At 38.7% G+C, this 12,963-nt stretch overlaps 1 protein-coding gene across 12 annotated transcripts in view; it reads left to right on the forward strand.

Moving 5' to 3' along the window:
* Positions 1-12,963, forward strand: part of SOS1 (SOS Ras/Rac guanine nucleotide exchange factor 1) — a 49,183-nt gene extending 36,220 nt beyond the window's left edge. For 11 of the 12 annotated variants that reach the window (XM_054197471.1, XM_054197477.1, XM_054197478.1 and 8 more), the window contains 12 exons: positions 1,634-1,715; positions 2,132-2,254; positions 2,794-2,897; positions 4,058-4,280; positions 4,958-5,077; positions 5,404-5,566; positions 5,929-6,046; positions 7,103-7,275; positions 8,230-8,346; positions 8,532-8,796; positions 9,870-9,988; positions 11,374-12,963. In XM_054197471.1, coding sequence (XP_054053446.1) covers positions 1,634-1,715; positions 2,132-2,254; positions 2,794-2,897; positions 4,058-4,280; positions 4,958-5,077; positions 5,404-5,566; positions 5,929-6,046; positions 7,103-7,275; positions 8,230-8,346; positions 8,532-8,796; positions 9,870-9,988; positions 11,374-11,868 — 2,102 coding nt within the window. In that variant the 3' untranslated portion in view covers positions 11,869-12,963. Of the gene's footprint in view, positions 1-1,633; positions 1,716-2,131; positions 2,255-2,793; positions 2,898-4,057; positions 4,281-4,957; positions 5,078-5,403; positions 5,567-5,928; positions 6,047-7,102; positions 7,276-8,229; positions 8,347-8,531; positions 8,797-9,369; positions 9,842-9,869; positions 9,989-11,373 lie in introns of those variants that run through there. The other variant, XM_054197479.1, reaches the window with a different exon arrangement.

The following is a 12,963-nucleotide window of genomic DNA, read 5'->3' on the forward strand; positions in this document are numbered from 1 at the left end:
ACAGATTTTGCTGGTAAGATAACAAGGTTAGATTTGGTTTGCTGATCTACTTAATTTGAAATTCAATATGTATTGTGGATTTAAACACTGACCCTACCTGTAAATAACAGTAGCTGTGACTCAGAGCTTGCAGTGATCTGAAAATGTTAACTGCTGTGGAGGCTTTCTTTTTCATGTAGACAAAATCTTTCTAGGGTGAGCGGTGTGTACAGAATGCAAGCTGTGAAAGTATGAGTTACTGTGCTTACTTCTATACTTGTTTTTTAGGACAACAAAAATTGTGTGTTTTCATGATGAGGATGATGGGGACAGGGATGACATTCTTCGTGCAAAAGCATTTAGAGTTTTGCCTTTGAAAAGGATTTTAGACTGTACAGTTTCAAGGAGAGGTGGGAGAGGCGTTATGATAAGGAAAATGGAGTAATGAAGGACATAGAGATGGTAAAGCAGAACAGCCAATTTTTTAAGAAATGGGAATTAGCGTCCAACAGAAATGCAAGGAAATGCTGTGTTACACAATGCACGGTTAATCTGTACAACGCATTGCAGTAAATTATTGCCCAAATGAAGAGCTTAGTAGGGCCTAAGAAAGGTAGCATGTTCATTCAAAAGGACGAGATGCTTGTGAACGGTTACGGAGGATTTAAAAAAAGCTCTTAAAAACCCATATTCCAGGAAACAAGTCTAATGGCTTAATATAGCGTTAGGTCAAATAATGCAGGCATTTTTTTCCTTCATTACAGCTTATAGGAATTCCTGCTTCAGGTCCTGTGTGCTCCTCCTTAGCCGCTCTGTGTTAGAAAAATTACTAGTGGGGGTTTGTTTTTAAAATCTGTGTATGGATTTAATATGCAAAGCCATTGCAACCCACTCTTTAATTTTGTTCAGTGATAATGATGTTAACCTTGTCTCTGGTCAGCTCTGTGCAGTGCCAGCGTGCTGTCACTGCATTTCCTCATACTTGAAAACAAATGGTTTTGCTTTTGTAATTAAGGGAAACACTTCGGTTTTCTGTTTTGAATACTTGCTTGTTTTTAAAATGCATTGGATTATTTTAAATTAACTGATATGTAATTGGTCAACTTAAATGAAATCTGTTGATTTTCTTGAAGTGAAATAAATACAACCTCAAAGTATAGCTGTCAGTTAGCTGAAAAAAGATCTAGCCTGCCTTAACCTCGACTGGTTATCAGTTGTACCAGTTTAGGGAAAATATTTCCCCCTTGAAGAGACCATTTCTGTCCAATGCAAAGTTACTGGATGAGTCTTTTGAGTTACCTTGACCTGATCATTGTCAAAAAAAAGTTGTTTACTAGATGGCTCATAAATAAAATCATCTATTTATTATTTTCAAAGTTGTTTAAGAAGAATCCAGTCTTCTAATAATTGAAGAAAAAGTCGTTGTTTTGAATTTTCAACAGAATAAGAATTGTTTTTAAATTCTGCTTTGTACTGCTATTTTAAGAGGTTCTGAATTGTTACCAAAAGCAATTTTAGCTTACATCATCTTCTCTGTAATTCATAGCCTGGCATCCTTAATTTTAAAGGATACTTGAAGTTATATTAAAGTATATATAAAAAAAAAAAAATCAGGTGATTGCTGACATGGGCATAAAATCTTTGTTTGTCTTAGATCCCAACTTTGTTCGGACTTTTCTCACAACATATAGATCCTTCTGTAAACCTCAAGAGTTGCTGAGTCTGCTAATAGAAAGGTAAGCCACTGTTAAAAAATACTGTTCATACAAAGTGCAAATTTTAATTTTTTTTTTTAATTTTTACTTGGAGTAGAGTTTATAAGATTCTTGTTTTCCCATTGGTTTTGATTCACACCAAATACTTTAAAAATTGTCAAATTCAAGGATTACAAATAAAATGTGCAAGTTATATCCCAAAGCTTTAGGATTGTTCAGGTAGCTCCAGTAACTTCCAGCATCCCACGGTTTTTTCTTTGAAATGTGTATTATTATTGAATTTAGCAAATCATCTTATGTGCTTACCAAGATGTAACATTCTGACATGTGGAAACGTTCTGAATTTTGAGTTATCTTTAATGAACATTTTATTCATGCATGCCATGAGCAAGATTAGTGTAATGGGAGTCTAGTGCTTATACCTGTTTCTGTGCTAGATTTGAAATTCCAGAGCCTGAGCCAACAGAAGCTGATCGTATTGCTATGGAGAACGGAGACCAGCCTCTTAGTGCAGAGTTAAAAAGGTTTAGGAAAGAGTACATTCAACCTGTGCAGCTACGGTGAGTATTGCATTGATGTAAGCCAAACACATTTCCTTTTAAGTCTTTTGAAGTACCATCTTTTGGATGCAGTCGCTCTTTGTGATACCGGCAGCTTTTCTCATAGATGCTTTGATAGAGAGCGTGTCTGGGTAGTCAACCGTTTTGACCTTGTTACTTGAAAACCTGGTGGGAATTTGATTTCATGGTATGAAAAGCCTTGGGAAAAGCTTGTGCTGAATTTTGGACTATTAGTGTGCAAATTCGTTTCTTACGCTCACCATTTGTTTTAATCCATGTTTCTACAAGGCTATACAGCATAAGCGTACCACAAAGATATAGGCGGGGAACATTTTAGATCATGTTCTTTTCATGAACAATAGCATTACTCTGACTTCTTTAAATTTAAAGTAGAAAAGTGCTTATAGCTGGTTGCTGGTGAAATGCCGACAGTAGAATAATTGCATTTGGTCTGACAATTCTGATATTCCTGTGAGCCCTTGCCTACTAAAAGCCTTGAAATGCTAGATATGAAGATAGACTGTATTGTACTTTTGCAGAGTATTAAACGTATGTCGACACTGGGTAGAACACCACTTCTATGACTTTGAAAGAGATGCTGATCTTCTGCAACGTTTGGAGGAATTCATTGGAACAGTAAGAGGTACTTACGGTTTCTTAAGTGCTGGCATTTATCGTAAAGCATCCCTTTTCAGAGGTATGGAATGGGATCCCTTTTCCTTTCACCGAGCAGATAAAGCAAAACAGGACTGACTGCTTATTAAATACTTCACAAAGAACATAAAATAAACCTCAATTAAAAAAAAAAATCAACAACAACGAACAACACTTATTCAAAGTCTGGCCCCTATTCAGAAGAGTGAATGGTATTTACATCCTGATAAATAAGTATTGGTTTTATTATAAAGGGACTGAAATAATGCAAAATAATAAGAACTGAGTAATGATCAGGACAGAATAATTGTTTTGATTGTCCTCTTAAACTATACACAGAGGTAACTTTTGTAAAAGTTGGATGGTTTAAACCACTATTTCTTTGAAGTGAGGGTTTTCCAGCTATTTCACAGCACATGTTAGACCTGTAGGACACCTTTCAGTTGTGATTGTACAGATCTTTCCTGTTCCCTTCTAAGAAAAACTGATTCAGCTACAGGAATAGTTTGTAGGAAAATGGTATGTGAGAGTAGTATTTAATGGTTATTTAGCAATTAAAAAGAGAGGGAGGATGATCCAGCTGGTTTAATGTGAATTACTGGTATATTTTCGATGGACTTGCCATTTTATGCCTGAAATTCTTCTGGTGTAGAGCTAAACAGGCATTTGGTCTTTGGGTGTTATTCTGAGCTTTGATGCTAAATGCAGTAGAGGGAGAAGCTTCTCTCTGATTGTTTTTTTGCCCTTCTGTGTTACCCGAGGTAAGCATGGACTCTTGCCCAAAGCGTAAAGTTCAGGGTGTTTACAGAAGTGCATTTTGGGCAAAAGAAGGCTAGTTCCCTCAAACTCATTGTAAAGCCAGAAAAGAAAGGCAAACACCTGATTTGGAGCAGGAGCGTAATTCGGATGTTCTGAATTTTGCTTGGACAAACTTGGCATGCTCAGCATTGGCTGTTGAGGAGTTCTTGTCTGTATGTTTGAATGCTTTGAGGCTTGTGTGAAGAACACTAAACGCGCTTCTAAAGAATATATGGTTGCTTTAATTTAGTAGGGTTTGGGTTTAAATCCCAAGATTCCTAAATTATACTGACCTCTTCGGAAAAACAGTATTAAGAGTAACTAAAGAGTCATTTTCTCTCTGTGTGCCAGGCAAAGCGATGAAGAAATGGGTTGAATCGATCACAAAGATAATCAACCGGAAAAAGCAGGCACAAGCCATTGGGCCAAGTCACAACATTACTTTTGAGAGCCCACCTCCGGCAATTGAATGGCACATAAGCAAACCAGGACACACAGAGACTTTTGACTTGCTCACTTTGCATCCAATAGAAATTGCTCGGCAGCTCACTTTACTTGAGTCAGATTTTTACAGGTAACTTTCCTCCATTGAAAAAACACATGATACAAACCAAAATATTCTCCAGCATGAAATTGTTTCTGCGGGCCCCTGCTGTGAAGCCCCACGGTAGGTCAAGGGACTTTACCAGTGCTGTATATTAATTGCTGTTCTTTCAGAAAAAAAATCTAAAACCAGTATTTGTCTTATCCTCCCCAAGTTAACATGCAGTACATGTGATTGATGCATACTGTTAATTGCATTGTGCTGCAGGTTTCTCATGATGTTTTCCGACTAGATCAACCTTTGAGAAGTATGAACATAATTAAATCAGTTTTCTTCATACCCTAGTTTGTGAAGCAAATTATGGACCATGTCAGATCTCACCAGCTGTCTGTGAGAGGTTGTTCAGGTGTTGGAAGCTCACGTTTTATGATGATGAATGAGATGTAGACTTCATTCTTCATTTAAATGAACAGAGGTGGTTAATAGTCACATAAATTAAGAAATATTTACACACTAAAAAAGAAGCATAGAAAAACCGGTCACTTAGTCATGTGGGGGGCCTAACATTATAGAAGAGAAGCGATACCTTAATTAACATTTGGAAATAAATTCTTACAAATTCACCCGAAATAAAGAGGTTTGGGGAAAATAATACCTTCTTTCCTGCTTTTAATTACGTTTTTTGATACATGCATCTACTTTTCTAGAGCTGTGCAGCCATCTGAACTAGTTGGAAGTGTGTGGACAAAGGAAGATAAAGAAATTAATTCTCCCAACCTTCTCAAAATGATAAGACATACAACTAACCTCACTTTGTGGTTTGAAAAGTAAGTGACTTTCCTGAGTCCGTACCTACTCCATTTCTGGACATATACAGTCCATTCAGAAGTATACCGTGAAAAATTCTGTTCTGGGACAATTCCAGTTTTAAGTTGTGTTTAGATGCTAGAACTGGTCCCTGTGAGAATTTTACCGTAATCGTCTCCATTTTTTATTCTTAGAATATTTTCAAATGTTTGTTCTCTAAACATTTTCAAAACTGTGTCAAGTAATTTGATAAACATTTAATGTGTGTTTGTGTTACAACTTAATATTTGATTTTGGAAAACTAATCAGTGCTTTGATACAAAATCAGATGTTCTTGTGTTTTTAGATGCATTGTAGAAACAGAAAACCTAGAGGAAAGAGTAATTGTAGTGAGCCGGATAATTGAGATCCTGCAAGTTTTTCAAGAGCTAAACAACTTTAATGGTGTCCTTGAGATTGTCAGTGCTATGAACTCCGCAGCAGTGTATAGGTTGGATCACACGTTTGAGGTACAGTGAAATGTTTTCCATTTTTCTTATGGAAGTGTAATGCAGTGCACCTTAGCTACACTAAAAACCTGTATTTTCAGTAAGCATGTCCTTCAAAGAAGGAGCAAGGAAGGTAAATCCCCTGACAAATGAATCAATCAGGGTGTGATAGAGAGGCTTTAGGCTTTTTTTTTTTCTTGGTTTCAGAAGCAAGAAATCAATCCTCACTTAAGAAATGCAGAAAAAGATCCTGAGATGGTGGCACACTGTCCTCATGGTCACTGACTTCAATATCAGTGGGATGCCGTTACTGTCAGTATTGTTGCTGGGCGACACCTCTGCCCTGTCTTTTCAAACAGCCTCTTCCCTCTCTCTTTCTTTAGCAAATTCCAAGTCGCCAGAAGAAGATTTTAGAAGAAGCTTATGAGCTGAGTGAGGATCATTATAAGAAATACTTGGCAAAACTCAGGTCCATTAATCCTCCTTGTGTGCCTTTTTTTGGTAAGTACGTTTGGTTTGAATGAGCTGTATCATGCGTAAAAATTTGGAAAGTATTGAGCTAGGGCAGTAAACAGAATATGAACAATAGAGAGAAGTCAGTTTTAACGGGACAGTTGGGTGTGAATTTCAGGTGCCCAGACATTAATTGCCTATGTGTGAAAGAAGGATTGAAGTGACTATTAATTGCAGATGTTATTTGCAGTAAAAATAAGTATATCTGTGATACCTTATTTATATGTTTACTCATTTTTACTTTCAGTGTGGTTTGAACGGTGTTGTGACCATGAATACCTTAAACGAAAGGCAGTTACATTAGAAATAATTATTGCCATTAACTGGTAGAAAAAGAAGGACCCCCTTCCCCATCAAGAATTCCAAGAAATAAAGCTAGAATTTTAACTTTCGTAATTTCTTATAACTAGAATTGTATTTCTATTAAAAAGTCTTCTTTCTATAAAAACAGAGTTTGGGAAGGAAGCCTCTTCTTTATCATCAAATGTAACAGTTCTTCTTTCAAGTACATAGACTTAGAAGAGTCATAATGACAGTTACAGATATATTATCTGTGGACTTGAAAGCGTTCTTTTCTTTCTAATCTTCAAATGAATTGATGCAATTATGAAGCCAGGAGTGGAGAGTAGAACAGAAGAATAAAACCTGGAAATAAAATTTTTGGAGCTTAGCTGGCGTCTCCAATGGAGTAGAGCTGAATTGAGGCAGAACAGTTGAGAGAAGGCACTTGAGTTCAGTGTGCTCTTATCTTGCAAAATGCCAGTAGTGTTCAGTTGCGTGAGCTTCCTAAACAATAGAAAGAGGCATAGACTCTGAGATTTTGATGCAAAAAAGGCAGCTTTCTGGAACAGGCATATTAGAATATTTAAATTGTTGCCCTTATTTGAAAATCAGATGTGATTCTCTTATGGACCCTAACAGAAAGTTTTTCTAAATAATTAGAGTGTGCAAATTAAGTTTTAAAAAAATTCTTTATATTGCAGTCATGGGACTTCCTCCTTGTTTTGTACTATGTGTTGAGAACCTCTTCTGTGTGCTCTTTAGGGATTTACTTAACTAACATTCTGAAAACAGAAGAAGGCAACCCTGAATTTCTAAAGCGACATGGGAAAGAACTTATAAACTTCAGCAAGAGAAGAAAGGTAGCTGAAATAACAGGAGAGATACAGCAGTACCAGAACCAGCCATATTGTTTGAGAGTGGAATTTGACATCAGGGTAAGTGGCATTATTTCCTTGAGTCCATGCACTGAGCTACTTCTGTGGTGACTCTGTCAGCTGATAGACCATAAGGAGGGACTGAACTCACATAGATTCAGTCAGACTGAACAGAAGGTCTGTCATAAAATATCTCTCAGGTCTCGTTGTAAGAAAGGGCAGAAAGCTCAATGCTTGCAGGTTGGTGCGTTTTGGGGTTTTTTTCCCCCCAGCTATTGGGATGTTGGTAGGTAGATCTTCTTACTAAGCAGTGTTAAACAGGAACAGAAACTACCAGATTCTCATCGTCCCTCGCTCAGTTGTATTTATTTGTCCAGTGAGCCCAGTTGTCTTTTTCCTCATCTGTTACACTGCCTTTATGATTCCAGTTTTACCTGGTAGCACTGTGATTACATCATGTGTTGGTGGTGATGACACTCACATTTTCTTTCTCCTGGCGTTTATTCTCCTTGGTCTGTGGTGTTCTCTAATCAGTCCTCTCTCTGTTTGCTTTCCTTTCCTCCTTTTTTTTTTTTTTTTTAAAATATCTTTTGAGCTATGTACTTTCAGAGAATCCTAAGGCAGGTTATCTTAAGAGATTCTGCAAGACTTTCTTTTGTTATTTGCTCTCCTCAGGGTTTGACAAGAATGCATTCTGAGAGCAGTCTTCCCTGCATCAGTGTAAAAATAGGCTACATACAGCTTCTTCTGAAGTGTGTGTTTGAGCTAACCTGGTCTGATTTTTGCACTGCAGAAAGTATTTAGGACAGCTTGCACAGTCTTTTTTTAGTCGAAGCATAGCAGTAGCAATTTGTTTGCCAGCAAAGGGCTGACAACAAATAGATTTAATAACTTAAAAATGTATCATCGCTTCTGACTCCAGCATTTTCTCTCTTCTCTGGAACAGTTGGGATCATTTGTGCAGTAGAAACAAACAGTATTAGCTGACAAGTTTTCTACCTTCTTCTATTTCAGAGATTTTTTGAAAACCTGAATCCAATGGGAAACAGCATGGAGACAGAATTTACAGACTATCTGTTCAACAAGTCATTAGAGATAGAGCCACGAAATGTCAAGCCTCCACCAAGATTTGTTAGTATTCAATGTGTTGGTTTTTGGTTTTGTTTTTTTTTTTTTTTTTTCAAAAAATGCTTACATTTGTCTTTCGTAGATAGCAGAAGTCATTTTAGATTTCTAACTTTGTAAATACAAAACTACATTTAGGGGATCTTGTGGCCTTTTGATTTTCTTTGATACTATCTTTTTTGTCATTTCAGCCCAAAAAATACAGCTATCCTCTCAAGTCCCCAGGTGTTCGTCCCTCTAATCCAAGGCCAGGTACCATGAGACACCCTACACCACTGCAACAGGAGCCAAGGAAAATTAGCTACAGCCGCATCCCAGAGAGTGAGACTGAAACTACAGCGTCTGCACCAAACTCTCCTCGAACACCTTTGACCCCTCCCCCTGCTTCTGCTACTTCAAGTAACACAGATGCCTGCAGTGTGTTTGACTCAGATCCTTCAAGTCCATTTCATGCAAGTAGGTGCTAACAGACAGCCTACCAAGAATGTGTGTATTAGATTTTGTGGTGTTAAACAGGTGAAATCATGTTTAGTCTTCTAAAGTGACTATAGAAATAGTTGCTTTTGTCTGCTTGTGGCAGCAAAAACTTTCAGTGTGTTTTACTCCTTTTTTTTTAAGTAAGTTTTTATTGTAAAGGGAGAAACTGAACAGAATTAGGTGTGTTACATAGGGAGTATTACAGGTCCTTGGGAAGACTGTCAAAATGGGAGGCAGAAATACATCTCTAGTGCCCATATATGTCCCAAACAAACATTTGTGGGATTTGCTGCCATATACGTATATGTGGTGAATGTATTTGGTGAGTATCTGGCTGATGGTGAACAATGAGAATAAAAATGAATGTTTTGTGAGTGCCTTATTCTGCTGTCTGCCATTCTGAATTGGCTTCAGTGCACACGGATGGTTTTCCTGCAGAACTTAAAATCAGTATTTCCCTGCTTTAAATCCATCAGGACCCATCCATGCTTATTTTTCTTCTGTCTTCACCAACAAACAAGGAATCTCATATATTTTATGATGTGCTTTCAGTAATTTATAGTGGACGTAGCCTCCTGTCGTGTGCGAGGGCTGGTTGCCATGAGGAGGTCAAATGACTTGGTAAAAGCAGAAGTTGCTTAGCAGAGCAGTGACTTTGCTGAGTGTCCAACCCAGGTGTATGGAATGCCTCTTCAGAAGAAGATACTTCTTCATTGTTGGGTTGGCCCATCGACTGCAGGTTTGGGATATTGTTTTAGTGCTGTTGTGATACAAGAGCAACTTTGTGGTGTGGTTTTGGTTTCGAGGATTACTTAAGCATGTGCAGAAACTGATGACCACAGAGATGATTGCGGCTCAGAAAAGCAGTTTGTCTGGAAGCTGCAAGTTAGAGGGTTGTTTCATTGTCTTTCTTTAACGCCTTATTGATTTGTGCTGCTTTTTATGAGCAATTACTTTATTATTTATGACACCTTTATTGGCAGCAATAAAGGAAATATACTGAGTCTAACAAAAGTTCATCATTATCAGGATTCTTTTTTTATGTCTGCTAGGATCTGCTTCTGTGTCATCCATAAACTTTACCAAAAATTCAGATGAAGCTCACGTCCCCCCTCCAGTTCCTCCACGAAGAAGACCAGAGTCTGCCCCAGCTGAATCCTCCCCATCAAAAGTAAGTAAGGAGAAAAAAGGGCTTTTTTTTCTGAGAGCAGAGGGCAGGGTATGATAGAAAAGTAACTCTTAAAGACAGTACATGTATTTTTGAAGCACTGTATATGAAAGAGCAAGTAGCCATGTATTTCAAGCCTTCACAGCTCTGCCTCTTTATGTCCTCATCCCCACAAGTGAAAATTAACAGAGGGGACCTAAATTTAGGTTTAGAAATGTCTCTTATCTACTGATCCACTATGCTCAGGCTCTCACATTGTCTGGGAGAAGTTGAGGCTTCAGGCAGGTGTTTCCATCTGTGATAATTGTCCCAGAGTAACATTTTGGAGTGTATGAGTGGGGGTAAAGACCTGAAGAATGTAAGTATGTAGTAATGATGGAAAGTGACGTACACACCTCAGTCCTCTGAAGAAGTTCATTAGAATATTTGACACTGATGCTGTGGTGCCCAGTGCTTGCTTTCCTTTCTTGATTACCTGTCCTGCTTCCTGCCTGCTGAAGCCATTGCTACATTTTCCTTTTGCGTTTGGGATCTGACCCAGCCTTTGTTGCAGACAGTGTCAAATGTCTCTTGATTTCAGTGGGAGGTGGTTTGTGACTTCAGAGAATTGGGTGGATTTGAAAATCCCACTCAAAATTTACTTTAGAGCATGTATGTCTTTGAAGAGGGCTTGTATATGGCTCTACAGCAAGTTGTTGTTTTCAGACTACAGGTGACTCCGCTGTTAGCCAGCAGAGTTTAACACATCCCATTCCTACCAAAATGTAATTGAGAACATCATACACGTGGTAGGGTGTTGGAGACCAATTACCCTGTCACTGTGGTCTGCAGCTTGGGAACTGTTCAGTAATTCTGACTACTTAATTCCACCTTCTGAGTGTAGTTTATTTTTTTCCCTGTTCAGCATCATTTGCCTCTCCCTTTTCCTCATTTTCTTGGAGAAATATCTGGTGTTATTACCCACCCCCAGTGCTTGTTACTGGGGAGGTGGTGGAAGACGTCCAGACCTACTCAGCAAGCATGGAACTAGCATGGAAATTGTTGCTTTGACCATTCTTTGCCTTGCCTTTGTCCCTCTCCGTGCATCTTCCTTCCTTCCTTCCATCCTTGGCTTTTAACTCATGCATTGATATAGCCCTGCTCTCCCCCTGCACATCCAGTCTCCGTCTCTTCTGTCTGCATCACTCTGAGAAACATGTTTTTCAGGCGCTGCCACTCCCTTTTGCTTCCTTACTCCCCATCTTCATTCTGCACCTGCTTGCTGTGCCTCCTTTTTAACTGGATAAGAGCAATCTGCAGGGCAGCAGCTCTGCTGTCATTTCACAGCAGGGTCTTGTTCTTTACTACCACTCTAAAATTTTATTGAATGAAATGTTTGTGTACCTCAGATTACTTCTGCGCACCTGGACAGCCCACCAGCAATCCCTCCTAGGCAACCAACCTCTAAAGTGTATTCACCAAGGTACTCGGTGCCTGACCGGACCTGCATCTCTGACCCCCCTGAAAGCCCTCCTGTGTTACCACCACGAGAACCTGTGCGAACTCCAGATGTTTTCTCTAGCTCACCACTACACCTCCAACCTCCACCACTGGGGAGAAAAAGCGAACTTGGTAACACCTTTTTCCCAAACAGTCCATCACCGTTTACTCCCCCTCCCCCTCAGACACCTTCTCCACATGTAGCACGGAGGCATCTTCCATCACCACCTTTGATACCACAAGATGTGGACCTCCATTCTGTTGCTGGACCACCTGTTCCTCCACGACAAAGCACTTCTCAACATATCCCAAAGCTTCCTCCAAAAACTTACAAAAGGGAGCACACACACCCATCGATGCATCGAGACGGACCACCGTTGCTGGAGAATGCCCATTCCTCCTGAACTATCCCTTGCGCTGGGAGTCGCATTTTCCTGGTGCTACGTCTGTTGCTGGCAATGGATGCACTGAACCTGGTGGTGCCAAGGAGTTGGGATGTGTACGCCAAACACTAAAAACTCTCCAATAGATTGGAAATACAGTGTACAGAAATGGAATTGCAAAAACAGACGTTCTAGTGGAAAAACTGGTTAACTTGCTATTGTTGTTTTAGTATGCAGGACATTGTTCTAAAGTAATTGGACAACTGATTGTACCAGAAAACAGACTTGAGGGACTTCTTTGGCCAATGAGCAGAGACTGTGTTTGTGTAATGATCAATAATGTCCAGTACAGGAAGGAAAGTCTTGTATCCATCGGTTCCTTACAATGGCACAGTTTTTGGAATGAAAACATTATGCACTTTTTTTAAATCTCGAACAGGGAACTTTATATCCTTCTTAATTTTCCTTTGCTTTACTCCCTGCTTTAAAATACCTTCCTAAAATTGTGAGGACTGTGAGGAAGATCTGTGGTACCTAACCGAGCTAGGATTAAGGCCAAGCACTGTATTGCGGTCCTGTTTACAAGTTGTTACAATGAGTGGTAGGGGGTACCTAGGCTTCACCAAAGAGGTACTTTATTATTATTTTCTGAAATATTATGGTGCCAGTTCAAAAATAAATTTTTGCCAGGAAGCATAATGTCTAATTATTGCTTTCTTTAGATAGAGCAGATGAAAGTCTTACATCATTAAGATGACAGCGAATTTTTTTTTTAAAAGCAGCACTATCATCCGAAGTGAATATACTACTACATTTAGAAGACTGTTAATCTCTGCTAGGTTATGTCACGTTCTTTTTAAGGTTTACTGATAATCCATTTCATGGCTAGTAGCTATTCTTTTTCAGTCATGCCATGAAAACAGGCACTTGTGAAAAGGAGCACTCACTGGTCAACTTCCATAGCTATTGTCATGTTTTACTAACGATAGATTAATCAGCATACATAGAATTGCCTTGCAGTTGCATAAATCATGTGTATATAGTGAACGTTGCATAAATATACTTGCAGATTGTTTTTAATTTAATTGAAATAAAGATACAGATATGTTTGGCTGA

This window comes from Rissa tridactyla, chromosome 3 (genome assembly GCF_028500815.1).
Source record: "Rissa tridactyla isolate bRisTri1 chromosome 3, bRisTri1.patW.cur.20221130, whole genome shotgun sequence".
NCBI classification, from domain to species: domain Eukaryota; kingdom Metazoa; phylum Chordata; class Aves; order Charadriiformes; family Laridae; genus Rissa; species Rissa tridactyla.